The 19,079-nt window shown below is 42.4% G+C and overlaps 1 protein-coding gene across 2 annotated transcripts in view; it reads left to right on the top strand.

Annotated features, from left to right (window-relative positions):
• Grin2a (glutamate ionotropic receptor NMDA type subunit 2A) overlaps window positions 1–19,079 on the top strand; it is a 363,152-nt gene that overhangs the window by 304,917 nt on the left and 39,156 nt on the right. The window contains exon 12 of one of the 2 annotated variants that reach the window (XM_074059492.1): window positions 15,309–15,496. In XM_074059492.1, coding sequence (XP_073915593.1) covers window positions 15,309–15,496 — 188 coding nt within the window. Of the gene's footprint in view, window positions 1–12,681; window positions 12,769–15,308; window positions 15,497–19,079 lie in introns of those variants that run through there. The other variant, XM_074059493.1, reaches the window with a different exon arrangement.

Raw genomic sequence — 19,079 nt, 5'->3', positions numbered from 1 at the left:
GAGTTCTGGCTCTGTCATTAGCTACCCATGGCTTTGGACAAGTCATGACGCTTCTCTGAGCCTCAGTTGCCCCATCTAAAAAGTGAAATGTAGTGGACTGGTAAAATAATTTACCTAGATGGGAGAATAGGAGAAAGCAAAAATTTATTAGGACACCATTTAAAGGGAAAGAAAATGGTGGGGGCAGACAGCAAAGGAGCATAGTGCCTAGAGACAGGGTTAAGAGTAGGTTAACCCTGGATTAGGCTACTTTTGGTTGTCTGTCTCTCTTTTTTTGTGAACTTCACTGACTGGTTGTTTTTTCCTTCAATCACGGTTCGAATGGGAACATCTCCTGAGCTTGGCTTTTGCTTCCACATTGCATCTGGCTTATTTCCTGAGCCTGACCCACTTCTGAGTTCCATCTGATGCTTGGTATCCTTTTCCATGTTCCTTAAAATGGGGGCCTCCCTCCACGTGAAAGGGCTGAATTCTTTGATCTCTGAAATAGTTCCAAGACCCTTTTATTTGCATCACTTTAGTCAAAATCTGTCTTTCTATCTATCTATCTATATCAACCTATCTATCTATCTATCTATCTATCTAAACCATTGTTAATTTTTTAAAGATTTACAGAAAAAAAATTCCAAATCCTACTGTCTCTAAGCCTAATCAATGGACAGCAGTACCTGCTAACTTATTAAAATGAAGATTCCTGAGCCTGCCACAGGACTTTCTCTGTAGCAATGAAGCCATTTTAATAAGCATCCTCCACCCCTGGTCCAGCGGATTTTGAGGCAGGCTAAGATTTGAGAACAGCTATCATAAAGGAGTTCAATAGACACATTTGGTTGAAACAGGCATATAATAAGGAGAATTCCTCATGGCTGGAAGAAAAGCAGAAGCAGAGAGGACCTTGAAACTTAAATTTCACCATGTTCTTAGAATTCATAACAAATAGAGATGAAGAAATGATTGGGTAGATCAGTGAGAAAATGAGATTTGATGGGTGGACATCCACAGGATAGGATTTTCAGACAGGTTCTCCTGAAGTGAAGAGAGAGCTACTAGTGATTCCAGGTTTCTAGACCAGTGTTTCCCAAAGTGTAGCCCAAGTCTGAATCAGAGATGCTAACAAAAGTGTGACTTCCTGAGCCCCACTGAGCCAGGTGAGCCAGGTGAATCAGAATGAGAGGGGCCTGGAAATCTGAATGTTTTAACAAACTCTTCAGGTGATTCTGATATTTAAGAACATCTGCTGTGGAAGAGAGAGTGAACGAAGCAGATAAAGATTTATAAGCGCTCCATCATCAGAAGCTGATGTTCTCCAATAGTTTTGGCCCCCATACCAAGTGCAAACATGGCACTTACGTCATATTTAAACAATGTCCCTAGAACTCTGGAGAGCCTATTAATTCAAGACACAGTAGGACAGTTGGTGTTTTTTATTTTAATTGATTTTCATGTATAATTATGCATGTCTACATTGATGAAAAGTCTCAATAGCTGTCAGTTTTCAGCCCTCACACTCCACTCCCTAGTTTCTTATTTGTTTTCTTTCCCCAATCCTACAACATAGGAAGACAGAGAAGAATTTAAAAGGAGGGTTTTAAAAATCTTGTTATTTAAAGATTTTGGGGGGATAAAATACACGAAATATAAAATTTATCATCTCAATCATTTTTAGGAGTATGGTTCAATGTCATTAAATACATTCATAGTGTTGTCCTACTATCACCACTGTCCATCTCAAAAACTCCTTATCTTATAAAAACTAAGACTCTCTCTCTCTCCCACTCAGTCCCTGTAACCTCCATTCTTCCTATTGTTATGATTTTGACTACTCCAAGCACCTTAGTTAAATGGAATTGTCTAGTCTTTGGTTTTTTTATTGTTTGTTTGTTTTCTTTTCTTTTCTTTTTTTATGACTAGCTTATTTCTTTTATGACTTAGCACAATGCTCTCAAAATCCATCTCTGTTGTAACTGAATGTCCTTCCTTTTTCAGGTTAAATAACATCCCGTTGTATAGATACACTACTTTCTTGGCATCTATTCGTCCATTCATAAACAGTTGGATTACTTCTACCTTTTAGCTATTTTGAATAATGCTGCTAAGAACATAGGTATAGAAATATCTGTTTGAGTTGAATTTTTTTGTATATACCCAGAAGTAGAATTACTGGATCATAAGGTAATTCTATTTTTAACTTTTTGAGGAAGTGCTATACTGGTTTCCACGACAGCTTTGCCATTTTACATTCCCACCAACAACATACGAGGGTTCCAATTTCTCTCAGATACGTGTCGTAGTCTACATTTTTTGGCAGTACCCATCCTAATGGAGATGAAGTGGTACTTTGTTGTAGTTTTGAGTTGCATTTCCCTGGTGGATATGCAATATGTATGATGTTGATCATATTTCCTGTGCTTTTTTGCCTCCTTTTGAGAAGTGTCCATTCATATCCTTTGCCCACTTTTGAATTTCATTGTATTTTTGTTGAGTTCTAGAGTTCTGTATTTCTTCCGGATGTTAATCCTTTATCATATATGTAATTTTCAAATATTTCCTTCCATATTTCAGCTATCCTGCTGGTAGCATCTCTTGATACACAGGTTTTTGTTTTGTTTTGTTTTAATTTAGAGAGTGTTGCCTTTTGCCTGACAAACACTTGTCTACAAAACTCAGGCTGTCCTTAATAATGCATCTCTAAAAACAAAAGGAGAAGGGTGGTCCCGTCTCCCAGCAAGTATGCTTCATGGCAAATTGAGCATTGATCTTCTAGTCTACAGCATGAGTTCCCAAAGCCCATGGGATTCAAGAATGCACTTTTTTTTTTTTTGGTCTGGGCCTCTAGTGACTCAGGTATACATGGTCCACAGGGTTTAAGAGGTTATTTCATCTAATGTTGAGAGATGGTGCTCTGGGGTGGACAGGATGAGGAAGAGGAAGGATGCTCAGGAGGTATTTCCAACTGGACCTACACTGGACACAGGTAATGTCCGTGGAAGCACCTTTGGACAACACCATCCTATTCCCATACCACCTCTGCATTTGTTGACATCTCCCAATTTGTGAGTCACAGCCCTGATTACACTACATACATAATCTCTCTTCATTTTCATAATACTTCTGAGTTGGGTACCATTATTATCCCCTTTAAGAGATGAAGAACCCAAAGATTAATGAGATAAATTGATTACCCAATGAGATACTTAGTGAAATAACATATTTAGAATTATTAAGTGTAGGAGCTGGACTTGCCTCCCACTAGGAAATGCCAGAGAGGCAGTTAGATATACAGGGTTAAAGTTCAGATTTAGGAAGTTTAATTAGAATATCTAGAGTATTGGAAACTAGTGTTACACAGTGCATATGGTATATAATATGTGCTTATATGTATGTACTACATACATTATGTACATGTCACATGGGTCATATTATCTGATGATCCAATGGCTGATAAAATCCCAGCATTCTCATCTCCAGCCTCCCCAGACACTGGTCCAGAGATACTGGAGTTGCAAAGACTTGGAGAAGGATTCTCTTGGAAGGTTAGTTGCTATGCAGAGCAATTCTTTTAAGGATGCCATCTGAGCTGGGTTTATTTGCTCTACTTTATCAGTCAAACAGAATCAAGCACGGATGGTTCATTTTCAGCTGTGGAGTTCAAAAGCAGGCGTAGACATCGGTGTTCTGGGAGCTGTTCTAAATGGGATAGCATCATCTCCAGAGAAAATCAGATCCACCATGACCTGGTTTCTGAGATCCACCCCCACACTGCAAATAAAGCTCAAAAATAAATGCTACCACAGCATACAGTGAGGAATTTTTTTCTTAATAAAAAAATAAGGAAAGCAAAGGCATCATTCTTCTTTTTATCCTTGGAATTACTTCCTATTAAATTTTATTAAAGCAATATTAAGGGATTTTCAAGGCTGTCCATAAAAGTGTTAAAAATAGGAGAACTGGAGGGGGACAGAAATTGGAGAATGTGTGATCACAATTCTGTAAACTCAGAGGTGGAGAAAGAAAGAAAGAAAGAAGAAGAAAGGAGACTAAAAGGAAATGCATCAAAATGTTGGACAGAGCTATTGCTAGGTGACTGGGATGATTCCTTGTATCCTTTTACATTTAACAAATTTTCAACAGTACAAATAATGCAGTAATAAAAAGTGTCTTCTGGGCCTCATTCTTTATTTCTTGCTGCATCTTCTTCTTGCATTTGTTGGCACATATGTACTGTTTACATAAGTTGAATCAGTGTACAGGCAGATCTGTCTTTTGCTTTTGTCAGTTAAATCCACATTTAACAGCTCAGTGATATTTCATTGATATAAGGAATATTAACTAATTTAACCTTCACAATGCCTTGACTAGCTTGGAAGGGTGCAACAAGAAATAGTTATTCTTCAAAAGCTTGCTGACACCATTCTTTCTTCTTTTATTTATTTTACATTTTGGCAGTACTAGGGTTTGAACTTGGGGCCTCATGCTTGCTAAGCAGGTGCTGTACCACTTGAGCCACTTCACCAGCTCTTTTAGTTTTGGGTGTTTTGGAGATGGGGCCTCATGACCTATTTCCCCAGGCAGGTTTCAAACCGCAATCCTCCTGATCTCTGCTTTCTGAATAGGTAGGATTACAGGCGTGAGCCACAGGTGCCCGGCACTAACACCATTCTTACAAGTCAGTAAGAATGTTGAGGATATCATCTGATCTCGTTTCTCAGACTTCTGTGCTATGGACAGTGTGTTCTCTTCCATTTAAGGCATGCTTTGGTCTGTGGACAAGGCGATTCTTGTAAATACTGATAGTCACTTTTTTGCTTGGACTGTTGCACAATTCAGAACTTAATCTGTGATTCTCCTTTAGCAATTGTGGGAGCTTAGAGCTTGAAGATGTGCTTACTGACTTTCCCTGAAGCCTTAGGTACTATTCCTTCCCTAAATTTGCTTAACTTGAATTGCTTTCTCCATATGTTTAAAGCTCATTTTATGACATTTTGTATAAGCCACCTGAGTTGTTTTGGGAACTGAATAAGGTATTTCTAACTAACAGGCAACATTTGTCAGGCGTTTACCTATGCACAGATACTTTTCTGATGGCTTTGTTGGCACAATCTTGTCTGAACCTCGTAACAACCCTGTGAGGCCATGACTGTAATCATTTCTGTCTATAATGGGGAACATAGCCATGGAGAAGTTAAAGTGGGTGCCCAGAGTCAGCTTTGCCCCAGAACCCAAGCTTTGAATCACAACTTAAATAAAATAACAGATGCGACACTCCTGTAATCTACAGGAAACAATCAGGTTGTTTCTAGTTGCCTGCTATTATACAAACTGTTGCTATTCTTTGAGACTTAAAACTGTTTTAAAAGGAGTAACATTTTTCCTTCCACTGACATGAAGAAGAGAAATGAATGCAGGAAGAGTTGAAAAGATGCATATTATTCTTATGCTGAGAGTCAAACCCCAGGCAGCACATTAAAAAGTTTTTCCTGGGGAGAACAATGAAGAGACAGGCGCTCCCAGGCAGACTCCATATTCTTAGGGAGTGTGTCTTTGTTGTTGATTGCTGAACTTACACAGGCGTTTCAAATCTACCTTCTCATTTCATCCTGATTCAGTTCTGCTGGATAGGCATTGTCTCCATTTTATAGAGGAGAAGAGTGAGGCTTGGGGAGAAGCAGCAGTTGGCCCACCGCTCAGCATCTGTGAAAGGCAGACCCCATATTCAGACTCAGACCCATGATGTGCTGACATTCTGCTTGTCCACAGAAGGGGACGATTCTGAGCAGGTTGGACCTGTTTGTCAGAAGGTAGTAGGACCAGGAGCAAGGAAACCGATGCTCTGCCCATCACCAGTTCAGACTGGGTAAATCTCAGTACCATGTTACCCTTCCTGCTTCCCACAGCTAAAATTCTAAACAGCTCTCTCATTTTAGTGACCAGGCACTAAAATGATCAGGACATTAAAGTGCCAGCCTTGTAAGTTCTTTTGCCAATGACTTGCCCCAGCAGTCACCCAGAAGAGTGTGTTTCCCATGTGCCAGGTTAGCTCAGGCCACCAAAGACACTCAGCACCCATTGACGCTGTTTACATCTTGTAGTGAGTACTTGGGACCAACTGCAAACAGCTGTCTGTCCTCTGGCAAGTCCCAGCACCTTCATCTTGTAGAGAAATGCAGGTAGGGATGGGTATAGTGATACACATCTGCAATCCCAGTACTTGGGAGGCTGAGGCAGGAGGATTGTGAACTCAGTGTCATCCTAGGCTCTGTAGAGAGACACTGTCTCAAAACTATGGGTTGGTGGGGAGAGAGAGAGAACTCCTGTATTGCACCTTCAGATATCTTCACTTTAGAGGTGGCTGAAGGTCACTATGACCACTCACCACAACAAAACAGAAATGTATTCTCTTGGCAGTGCTAGAGTCCAGAAGTCCAAAAGCAAGGTGTCACAGGGCTGTGCTTCCTGCAAGGGCTCTAGGCAAAAGTCATTTCTCATTTCTTCCAGCTCTGGTGGCTCCTGGTTCTCCTTGGCTTGTGGCCACCTCTCCCTACCTCTGCATCCATCATCATGTGACCTTCTTCCCTCTGAGTCTCCTCTTTTTGCAAGGACATGGTCATTGGATTTAGGGGCCCACCTAAACCCAGAATAATTTCATCTTAAGATGCTCAACTAATTTCTTCCTCAAAAACCCAAATTTTGAATTGAATCACTCTCCAAAGTTCCAGGTGGACATGAATGTGGGGTCACCCTATTCAATCCACTACAGAGGTGACAGTAGGGTTTCCCAGTGCCACTTCCTGGCAGATGTCCAACATCAGCAGTGCCAGGGAAGGCTGTCCCTAGGGGTCTGGGGATCTGGAGGAAAAGCCACATGCTTAGGGAACCCTCTGGGTCTGTGCTGCAGGGAACAGTGTTGTGTTCCATTGGGAAGTACACAGTATGGGTGTTTGTGAGCACCAATACTGGTGAGTATTGAGCTGTCCAATTTCCTTTGCCTTCTTCATCCTCTTCCTCCCAGTCTTGGGTGGCCCTCACTCCATGCCAAAAGCTACCGTAGGCACTCTACTATCACTCCCCAGTTAACTCGTATAGCCATCTCCTGAAATCGGCACACTCAGAATCTCCATTTTACAGACTGAGAAACTGGTACAGGGAGGCCAAGTCCAGAGCCAGTGAGCTTCCGAGGTGGAATTTAAACTAGCCCTTGGAGTTTGCAACCAACAGAGTTTTGACAACGATTGATTCTTTTTTCACTCTCTCTTGCACTTTAATGTTTTCTAGACCTTGACATTTCCTAGCTTTCAGTCCTAGGGCACGGGCACGACAAGTTCTCCAGAGTCTGTCACATCCAGCAGTATAAGGTGTGCTGATCAGATCAGCATCTGGGATTCAAATCCTCTCTACTAAGGTCCAGTTGTGAGACCTCGGTCACATTAATACACCCGCCATACTCCAACTTTCCCATTGGTAAAATCTTGGTGATTACGGGTCATTCACTTAGGAGTGTTGTAAAGATTAGAGGAGATATTCAGGCAAAGAACACAGTGTCTGGCACGCAGTAGACATTTAAGAAAAACCTGAAGAAATTAAATACTTCTGTGCATTCTTGGTAATAGTGTCTACATGGAACCTGGTGCAGAACAGTTTGTTCTGATCTCAACTCTTAAGACATACAATCTAAGCAACTCCATGAAAGATGGATGTTCTAGAAGAGATCAACATTTGTCCTGTATCAGAACACAAATTACAGTGGGAAGAGAGAAGAAGCATTGTCTGTGCTTTATCATCTAACAGCAAATTTGTTGCTGTTATGTCATTCATCTATGAAACCTCGAGAGAGGTTATGTTTTCCTTGCAGTCAGATGGAAATGTCAAGGTTGTGTGAAGTGCACAGATTTACCCAGCATCCCACAGCAGGTAGCCATGCCAGCCCTCTGACCCCTGTGTCTCTCAAAGAACTCATGTGGACAGCCAGTGGTGGCTCCCTAGAGACACTTTGGTGAGTTGTAGGTGGAACACCTTGGGCAGAGATTTCTGGGCCTCAGTTTCCTCATCTGAAAAATTGTGAGACTGAGTTACATGGTTTCTGCACTCTTTGGACACAGGCAATTTGGATCCAATGTTAATTTTAACAGAAACAAAGCAGAGGTTTGTGGTATCATTTCAATTCTGGGGTTTGGGGTTTTGGTTTTGGGGTTCGTGGAGGGTGGGTTTGAAGTATGTGCACCTCTCTCCTGGGCCTGCTCTTGCTCTTTCCCTCTTCTCCCTCCTGCCCTGCCCCCATCTCTTGCCTCTTCTCTGTCTCTCTTAATCTCTTGCTGTTTCTCTGTAGCCCTTCCTTTTGTCCTTTCTCTTCATGTGTCTGTCTCTTGCTCCTTCTTGTCTCATTTCTTCAATTTCTCTTTCTTGTTTGTTTGTTTGTTTTTGGTGGTACTGGGGTTTGAACTCAGGGCCTCATACTTTCGAAGCCCATGCTCTACCACTTGAGCCGCTCTACCAGCCCTCAATTTCTCTTTCTTATTCTTTTCTTCTACACCACTCTCCTTTTCCCTGTTTCTCTTGGTACCTGCTTCTCTCTACACCTGTTCTTCCTCTTTATCCTCCCTCCCTCACATCCTCCCTTCTCCTCCACCTCAGTCTGTCTCTGTCTTACAAAATTGCTTAGTTTTCACAGTTAAAAAAATAAATATTAACCATCAGTCTTTTTTTGTTCAGCTCACAGCAAGTATTACTAGTAGAAATAACCAACACAAATTAAAGTGGCAACAGCTGAAAGCACATAGGGTGAAATTTGTTACTGACTACAAATCCATAGATGGCTGGAGTCTTCTTTGATAATTTTGTATCTCTGCACAATTTTGACCCCAGAAAATTGCACTTGGTAGAAATTATAACTACAAAAGAAAACACAAAATGGCAAAAATTATAAATTAGTGAAAATTTTGTGCCTCAAATATTGATCAATGAATCAAATATTTATAGAATTTAAACACCAGAAGAATTGACTCCAGTGAAAATAGTTTCCAAAAATAAAAAAAAACTGGAAACAATTTAACTCTGCCTTGCAAGATGCCGATCTAGGAATTAAATTAGCTTTAATGGAGTTTGCTCTGGAAAATGCATCCTTAGTGAAAAATCAATGTCAGTATAATTCTGATTTTAATGTGTGCATTCACAAACTTAAGAGCCCAAATTGAGGTTAGGCCACATTCCTGAAGCCAGTTTCATACCATCCTGGCTGATGGCAGATATAATCTCTGTGCAGATCAGTGTCTCCTTCCCAACCAGACCCTGTCAAAGTGGTACCTTCTGGGGACAATGAATGTCCTTCTGTCACCAATAGCCCTGTGTCTGGGTGCCTGCTGATGTGCCATCATTGTCAAACAATCCCCTGAAGAATCTGCCAGGATCTGCAATTACAAAACACCTTCACTTCCCCTTTACCCATCCAAAAGAAAGCCTTGAAGAAGATTTTTTTCCCCATTGTACAGACAACCAAACCAAAACTCAGAGAGATCCTAGGACTGACTGGTTCTCCTCTGTAGAGCTGGGCTGGTCGAGGTGAATCAGAATACCACATACTGTTCCATGCTTGCCCAAACACACCGACTGGCTGAGTGCACTGATTTGCTCTTTTCCTAGCAAGGCTTTGACATGACCTAAAAAAGTGCATTCAGTTATCATCAAAAAAATGTTTCATCTTCGATAACACTTGAGACTAGACTTCCAAAACGCATAGGTGCTCTTGTGCAAACATTGCTCACTCTGGTTGCATTAAATATCAGAACAAGGCACTGTCTTCTTAAAGACTTCTTGAATGTTAATGAATGAATAATTAACTTTAACTATATAATTAGCCTTTAAATGTGCCGAGACCCCCAGAGAGCATCTGAAAACATGCATAAGAAGATGATGAGCTAAAACTGGAAGATTTTGCTTAGGAAACGTTAGGCCATTTGACAATACAAGCTCCCATTCCTGAAGAGGCCATGCTTTGACACTGGGGCAAGGTCTTCCCTTGTGTTGGGGGAATATGGTTTGCCAAGGGTCTTGGGGCTAGGAGTGGTCTTTCAAGGGTATCTTACAGGTATAAGAGCCACGGACCTACTGAAGTAACGAGGTCAGAGCTACACACTTCAGAGCTGTCTAAAAATCCATCAGGAAGCCAGCAGGTTCAAAATTATGAGACCCATGTGATATCACTCCTTACTGTGCTTCTTCTCATTCTGAATTACTTTTGTTTCTAATTATTCCAGTTCCTTGAGGACTGTTGGTGATAGAGAGGTTGACAGCACCCTCTCAGCCTCTGTGTGTCGCCTTGAGAAGGGGGATGTTATGCAGACAGCACTAAGCATGGTATACATTTTGGGCTCCAGTTCTATTCGAACCTCCGTGTTGGTATCCTTTTCTCTGTTACAGAGTTTAGGGAGGAGGGATCGCCATTCTGTAGAGAGTAAAGGTAGAAGTGGTGTTGGCCTCAGTGTACCAGATAGGGGCTCTGTCCCCAGCACAGGCAGACCCTGACCTTTGAGACTCCCCTGCCCAGTGGGAGAAGCACTTAATGGGGAAGGTACAAAACCAATAATTTCCTCTTGAAGAAGCAGAGGAAGAGAACTTCCATCGGAGAGAGTAACTGGGTCTCTTTACCTGTGAGCTACAGCTCTCAACGGCCACTTGGTTCTGAAGGTCTAACCCTGCCAGTGCTGGCCTTTGGTCTGTGTTTTTCTGAGCTCAGAGCTGCCAATTACCGAGCTGCAGCCTACTATATCACTCCGCCTCAGCAGTCACAGCTTAAATCCCTGAATGCTTTTGTTCCAAATTGGGCTCAGCTTCAGATGGCATTTGCCTTCTTCTGCCTCTGCCTCCATCAAGAAGCCATGGCTAGGGCTAGGGATGCAGCTGAGGGAGAGGTAGGGCATTTGCCCAGCATGCATAGAGCCCTGAATTCCATCCCCAGCACTGTCAACCCATCAATACCTACGTATCTAATAGTAATGGTCTCCAGAGGAATAGGGCAGGACATGTTGGGGTCAGGATGCTGTGTGTCTGTTGGGAAAGATACAAAAGCTGAACAACCCACCTGACCTCTTTAATCTCTGGCTGCTTTTTCTTACCCCTGCCTCTTCTTTCATCACATCTGGCCAGACTTAGAACTGTGCTCCCTAGGCTGATTTCTGAAGTAGTACACAGAGCTGTCTGACTTAGTCCTCAGGTCTTAGGAACCACACGACTTGGTTAGTAGTTACGTCTGTAGCCTTTGGCATCAGCCTCTGTAAGTTCAAATGCTGAGTGATGATGTCAGGTCATTTTAGTGCTCAGTGTCTCAGTTTTCCCATCAGACAATCAGGAGAGCAAACAATAGGGGGGTATATTTATTCCTGTACATTTAGGGGAATAAATAAACAGGGTAACACAGGTAAAGCATTCAGGACTGGATTGACAACAGAGGCTGCATAGAATTTGAACCCCTTTGCCTTCAACTCTGAGCTTGGTTGGATGTGTTTATGTATTTGTAGCATTTGTTACGTGCCAGCCATTGTACACACGCTTTATTATATAACATCACTTTATTCCCAGCAGCCCTCTAAGGGCAGATATTGTCAGCTCCATTTTGTAGAGAGAAAACTGAGCCTCAGAAACGCAGATACCCAAAGTCCCTGGCTTACATAGCTTGCTTTCTCGTGAATAAGCAATTTTTATTAAAAAAATTTTTTTTAACAACAGGAGCAACTTTTTAAAATTGGAAACAAACCCAAAGTGAACCTTTTGGGGTCAGAGCAAGGAGGAGAACCCAGGGCCCTGTTTCCCCAATCTTTCTCTTGCCCCCCACAGGAGGGCTGGGGCTCTGTTGTCTACCACAAAAGCCCCCGGCCACTTGTGATCATTTATATTAGAAACTAAATTCAATAAAATTACAAACTCAGCCCCCCAGGTGCACTAACTACATTTCAAGGGCTTACTATATGCATAAGAAGTGTTTCCATTACTGCAGAATGCTCACAGGACAGTGCAGACCTGGAAGATTTTATAATGCAGAATTTGGAAATATCACTGATGAGTCCCAGGTAGACCTAGCTTCTCAGAAGCTTGTCTACTCACAGACAAAATAGGAAAATAGTAATAGTGACGATGATGTCTCCTCATTGGGCACTTGTGAGACCCCAGTGCTCCTTTACAAAGCACCGGTGCAAACATAGGCCATTTCTATCAAAGACAGCCATGGAATCTCCAGTGTGTCTAGACCCCAGCTCTCTGGAATCATTGTTGAACTCACCCAACCCCACAATTTCATGTGCTAACATTGCTTTCATTCAGATATGGCCACAGAACCATGGATGGTCAGGACAGGACAGAAAGGGCAGGTCCATTTGTGGTTGTCTGGCCAGGACACTGAGAATATGCCCACCAGCCCACCCCAGACATCTAGTGTGAAACTTTGGTCAGAATCAGTTATGCCTTTTGCAATCTTTTGTCCTGCCTCTGTGTTGACAGTGTCATGCTTTTGCAATGTTGTTCTTGGAGAAATCTCCCTTTTTTTTGCACACCTAGCTGTTGGTTACTCAGCAGATTTATGGAGAAATATGGTGCTGATTTGCAAAAATCTGTGCTTCTCTCTAAAAACACCAGTTTAAACTTTTGTTGGACAACTCTCATATGGCTGCTGAGTATGTGTTTAAATTTCTGTTCTAGAAATGCATTAGTGTGGCATGTTTTACCAAGATGGGCAAAGGTTTCATCCCATGAACACAACAGATGATCTTAACCTCTGATCACTCCATGCACACCGCAGTGTGGATGTGTGTGTTTATGTTTGATTCTTGAGGAGTTGAGAGAGTTTTCTGAGACTTAGAAAGTCCTCATCCTACCAAGGTACTCAGCATCTCCATGGCAACTCCCTGTGAGGTACTGACATCGCAGACATCTCAGCTTCATCAAGAGGACAGATGTCACCCATGGCCTGAAGTCCTCAGGACACGTGTGTGATCCAATTGCAGAAAGTGATTTCTGGCTTACAGAATCCTGAAATTCCTCAGCTGGACGAATATCTCAGCAGCAGCATGTCATCTCACAGATGGAGGAAGTGGTTTACCTGAGGCCACACCATCATCAAGCCCAGCGTGGAAGTCAGATCTTTTCTACCTACTACTCCAGTTCTCCCATCCCACAGGCTGGATGACTTTCTACCTTTCCTAGCTCTGCCCCACATTTCCACAGTTTCAGTACTGCTGGTTGTCCAGAAAGACTGGCTGCCCCTTCATTTGTCAACTGTGGGGTGCTCTCACCATTGACCATGTTCAACTTTCTTCTTCTGCTGCTGCTGCTGCTTGGAGATCTGAGCACCTTTGACTACCAAGAGAACTTCATTGAAGTCATTTTGACAAAAGCCTCAGAATCTTTCTATGAGTGAGACAAGCCCTGCCATTTTGCCCCACCTGTAACTTTTCCAAAAACAAAACAAATGAAAATGACAAACATGGTTGTAAACCTTCCAAATCGTTTCATACCCACAGGGAGTCCTTCAGCAGCTCTCTCTGAAAGAACACAGCACTTTACATCCGCTTCCAGACACTTTCATTTTTCTTTGCTTCACTGTTTTATGTTTTCTTGTTTAAAAAAAGAAAGGCAATAAAGTTGAGGATGTGGCAGGAAGTTCAGTAATCCGTTTTGGTTTCCCTACCTGTTTTAGAGTTGAGACATCCATTCCTGTGTTTGGGGATGACTGGCTCAGCCTTGTTAAATAACATCAGAATGAGGAAGCCATGTGCACACTCACTCGTAGGGTTCTAGGTATTGGTGGTGTATATCATGTCATCGATGAGATTACACCATCACTTCTGATGGTGTAACTTTTGAGTTACTTGGTGATTTCAAAGATACGTCCATATGTAAAAGTATATCTCAATAAAAATAAATACATCCCAAAAGAAAAAAAGTGCTATGTTCATTGACATGGAAATTCATTTGTTCTGTATGAAATGAGAACAGAGAGCAATTTGTGGAATAGTTTGCTATGACCCTTTTTGGGGAGTTAAAGCAAGGGTTGGCAAACTATGGTCCATGCACCGATTTCTTTTTATAAATAACATTATATTAGAACAGAACGGAGTTCACTTGTTTGTGTATTGTCTATGGTTGCTTTGGGGTGGTGTATTAGTTTGCTCAGGCTGCTGTAACAAAGTAGCACAAGCCAAGTGGCTTAAACAACAGAAATCCACTGTCTTACAGTTCTTGAGGCTGAAAGTCTGAGATTGGGATGTTGGTAGGACCATGTTGCTTCTGTGAGTGACAGGGAAGGGTCTGTTCCAGACTTCTCTGCTATGGTTCCCAGGCTTGTAGCAATACAACACATAATGTTCGGTGTGTGTGTGTGTGTGTGTGTCCGGATTCCCCCTTTTTATATGGACACCAGTCATACTGGCTCAGAGGGTCGGTTCTCCTTCAGCAGGATTTCATCTTAACCAACTACATCTGTAGCAGTGACTCTGTCTCCAAATAAGGTAACATTATGGGGGATTAAGACTTTAATATATGGGGTTTTTTTCGGAGTGAGGGGCAACTCACACTATGACACCCTACCACAGCAGAGTTGTATAGTTGCAACAAAGACTGTATGACCCACAAAACCTAAATGATCTATCTAATCTTTACATTAAAATTTGCTAACTCCAGGGTGTATGAGCGCACACACGTGTGAGATACACATAAAAACCTTGGAAGACTGCTTACAAGTATATTAATGGAGGCTTTCCCTGAATTACAGAATTATGGGTTACAGAATTTTATAACTCCTTTATTTTATTATTTACAGAATTTTAATTTTTATTGTATTCTTAATGTATTACTTGGGTTTTGATACCATTGTGCAGTAATTTTTATAACATAAATAAGCGGAAAGTATATTTCTTTTGGGAAGAAAAGAAACCTTTCCTACTTAGGTCCTATTGCCTTCCTGCTCACTACCCCAAATTCTGTGGACCCTGAGTGGCTTAAAGTGCTCCGCTACAAACCTTTCCAAACAGGCCACTGTCCCCCACTGCTGGGAGGTGTTAAGGACAAACACTTAGCAAACAGCAAACCTGCCTGTTTACTCACTTGGGTAGATGGATTCTTGGTGTCTTTATTTAGCTGCCTCTTGTAAGTTGGAGAGAAAAGGTTCTGGCTTTTATCTCCTCATTAAAAATAGATCTTTTATGATGGGAGAATGGAGCAGCATGAGTCACCATCTCCAGCCTTCTGTGGTACAGGATCAGGTCTGAGGAGCAGGGCCCTGGGATGACTCCATCCACCCCATGACCCCTGGTTTCTTGTCATTTCAGGAAGTTGGATGCTTTCATCTATGATGCTGCAGTCTTGAATTACAAGGCTGGGAGGGATGAAGGTTGCAAGCTGGTGACCATCGGGAGTGGGTACATCTTTGCCACCACGGGCTATGGAATTGCTCTCCAGAAGGGCTCTCCTTGGAAGAGGCAGATTGACTTGGCTCTGCTCCAGTTTGTGGGTGATGGTAAGACCCCGGGGACACCCCCACTTTGGGAAGTGGGAGTTGAGGCCCTTGCACTAAGTTTTCTAATTGACTTACCAGCAGATAACTTGTACAATGAGTTTGTTCAACAAAAGTATCCAGTGAGTGCCTGTACGTAATGAATGGTTCCTTAAGTTGTTTAAAATTGAAACCAATTCTAGATAACTCAGTTTTAAAAGGGAAATTATTTTAAGGTTACAGAAGCATCTCTCTGACTGGATTTAGGAAAGAGTCAAACAAATAGGTTTAGAGAAAAGGAACTCCCCTGATTCCTTAACAATGGAATCCACAGGTCTCTCTCTAGAGAGGTCATTCTCAATGGGAGAATGGCCAAGTCTGGAGATGTTTCTGATGGCCACACTGGGAGGCTTCTAGCATCTAGTGGATGGAGGATAGGGGTGAAGGGTGTTGGCGAACATCTAATAATACCTAGGCCAGTCTCCTACACCTTGAAACACACAGTTATGTGACCCCCAAATATTAGTAGTGCTGGATTGAGAAATGCCGTCTCAGAGTAAGCAGGGTGCCTGAGTTGGCCAGCTTTCCTGTGCTGTGACAAAATACCTGAGATAACCAACTTAAAAGGTGGAATGATGTGTTTTGGGTCATGATTTCAGTCTGTGGTCACTTGGCCTGGCTGCTTTTCGACCTGTGATGAGGCAGTGTATCATGGCAGAAGTACATGGCTGAGGAAGCAGCTCAGCTTATAGAAGCCAGGAATCAAAGAGACAGAGAGAAAAAGGGGCTGGAGACAACCCTTTCCCCTTCAAGAACACAACCCCCATGACGCACCTCCTCCAACTAGGTTCCACCTCCTACTGTTTTCCCCATCTCTCGGTAGCCCATTAAGTTATGAATCCATAAATGGATTGATAAGCCTCTGATGAGGTCAGAGACCTCATGCTCCAATCACCTCCACTCACCAAAGGCCCCACCCCAGAACACTGCTGCATTGGGGACCAAGCTTTCCACACATGAACTTTTGGGGGGAACATTTAAGATCCAAACCATAGTACTGCCCAAGCCTCACTCTGCTTTCGAAATTCTAACTTTTAAATTCCAGAGGGAAGGGTTCCTTGTGAATTTTGGGTCAAAGACTCTTCTGAACCCAGCAGTAGTGGGTCGTGCTAGGCAAAGATGGCAGCTCTTGTTATTATCCAATGGAGGAAGGAAAGAGAGGCAATCTCTGGAAGCGGTAGAGTGAGCAGGAATCCCATGGGTTTTCAGTAACAATTCACTCCTTCACTGCCTAACATGCAAACCATCTGCAGTTCTACCTTGAGGGGATTTACTGTGTGCAGGAATTAGGACATTTATAGACCTGTACAGCCAAGTGGGCTAACTGGGTCCCCAGAAGCATTTTGTTTGTTTTGTCTTCCCCTCACTTTATAGCTGGTGATCTCATCAGAGCCTGCACTTCCCAGATTTGGTTTTTAAAGTCCTGCCCTGTGAGCTACAGTTTCTTTTCAAACTGTTGACACTGAGATAGGAAAAGGAACCTCAACAAAGAGAACAGGTTAGCACCAGAAATCCATTCAGTGTGAAGAGGGTATGAAATTTCACAGCATAGGTCAGCAGTCCCATTCATGAACAGGTGGAGACCATGTTCAGAGAGGTCAAGGAACATGTCATGCTTGTCTAGAGCTGAGAGAAGAAAGCTGAGCAGCCACCATAGCTGAATGCAATGTGGAAATAGACGGTGGTGCTGGGTGCTGGTGGCTCACACCTGTAATCCCAGCAACTCAGGAGGCAGAGATCAGGAGGATAGCAGTTCAAAGCCAGCCCAGGCAAATAGTTTGCGAGACCCTATCTTGCAAAAACCCATCATGAAAAAGGGCTGGTGGAGTGGCTTATGGTGTAGGTCCTGAGTTCAAGACCTAGTACGGCAAAAAACAAACTACAAAAAACAAAAAAACAAAAAAAGAGACATTGGTTAGGACATGGGGTTGGTGTGAATTTGAATAGGGTGTAGAATTCTTACAGATTTTTCTCCTCTCTTTACTTCCAGAATCAAACACTCAGTTCTCAGTGTCATCAGACGTTCTAAATGTGATTTATATTTAACTCCCAAATAAGAGTATTTGATTCTCAGAATTCCGTATAGGCATTTGTTCCTTCCTCAGATCAATAGTCATGTTCTCTACTGTGTGGTCGTGATTTGTAGCTGTGTGGTCAGTTATTGTTGTGAAGTCTTCAAGGCATGCAACAACCAACATCTACTCTGCTACTGGGAGTGTGGGTGGAGTGCAGAAGCCCTGCACCACACATGTTTACTCTGAATTTCTGGCTGGCAGGCACTAGTTATCTGGGGGAGGGTCTTTTCTAGGCTGTCTCAGAGGCACTGAAAGAACACCTAGCTGCCCATGCACCTTTTCAAGTCTCTGCTTTGTCACTTGCCTGTCTCCTATCTAAAGCAAGTCAGATGACTAAGGCCCTTAAAGTCAAGCAGTTAGGAAAGGTTGAGTTTTAGGGCAAGGTGCATGGACACTGCAGAGACCCTGAATATTCAGGGATAATTGTTCCATCGGCTTCAAGGGTGAACTATTCAGCAAGCAAGTCTTATTTCTACAGTGAACATCACAGATCCCTGAACATATCAGGTAATCAGCCTATGAAGGAGTGAATGGATAAATACAGGTGTAGATGAATGCCTGGTGTCAGGATGTATTTCATTTCACAAGAAACTTTTGAGTGTGATGGGTATCTGTCAAGTGAGTGAATCCTAACTCTAGCCCTGTCCACCATGGTTGTCACTCCTGCAGCATCTATTACAAAACACTTGACAGAATTTGGGAATAGGAGAGTGTCAGTCACCATGTGTGATGTACTGCATGTGTTCTTTAAGTTAATCTTCAGAACAGCTATGGATTTAACCATTGCTTATTCCCATTTTACAGATGGGGAAATGGAAGCTCTGTGGGATTATGGGTCCCTTCACTGTAAGTGACAATGTCTCTACTTCAGGGGCCTTATTGAAGAAAGAAGTTAATTAGGCAAAACTCATGTTTATTTTTCTAAGATGTCTATTACAGTTGACTAATTAGACACTTGAGATTTATAGGAGTATTTTAATGCATATCTGAACCAAATCTTAAATTGTGTCACTTACAAATAGTTCTGTGAAAGGAATGGTTTCTCTTAGCCTCAGTTTACTTGTTTGTGAATGGGTTTAGGCATATTTACCTGGTAAAATCAGAGGATTAAACAAGAGAAGCCATGTCAAGAGCTTAGTTTAGCACAGAACCTACAGCATAGAAATGGCCCAGTAAGTGTGAACTGTAACCTTTATCATCTTTATTACCATAACCATTGCTACCAACATCATTATCATAATTGTCACCATAATTACCATCACATCACCACTTCCATCATTGTCACCATAGTCACCACCATCATCACTGCATCACCATGATTACAGCCACTGTAATTACCAGCACCCTCAGCCTCAGCATCACTGTTGTCACCATTTCCATCACCACCATGGTAACCACCATGATCATCCTCTTTCTTCTCACCCCTGTCCTCTTCTTCCCATCAACACCATCATTTTCCATGCACAACTTCC

The sequence above is a fragment of the Castor canadensis genome, chromosome 17, assembly GCF_047511655.1.
Source record: "Castor canadensis chromosome 17, mCasCan1.hap1v2, whole genome shotgun sequence".
Lineage (NCBI taxonomy): Eukaryota > Metazoa > Chordata > Mammalia > Rodentia > Castoridae > Castor > Castor canadensis.
The sequence above is the reverse complement of the archived record's forward strand: the minus strand, read 5'-3'. Positions and strand labels throughout refer to the sequence as shown.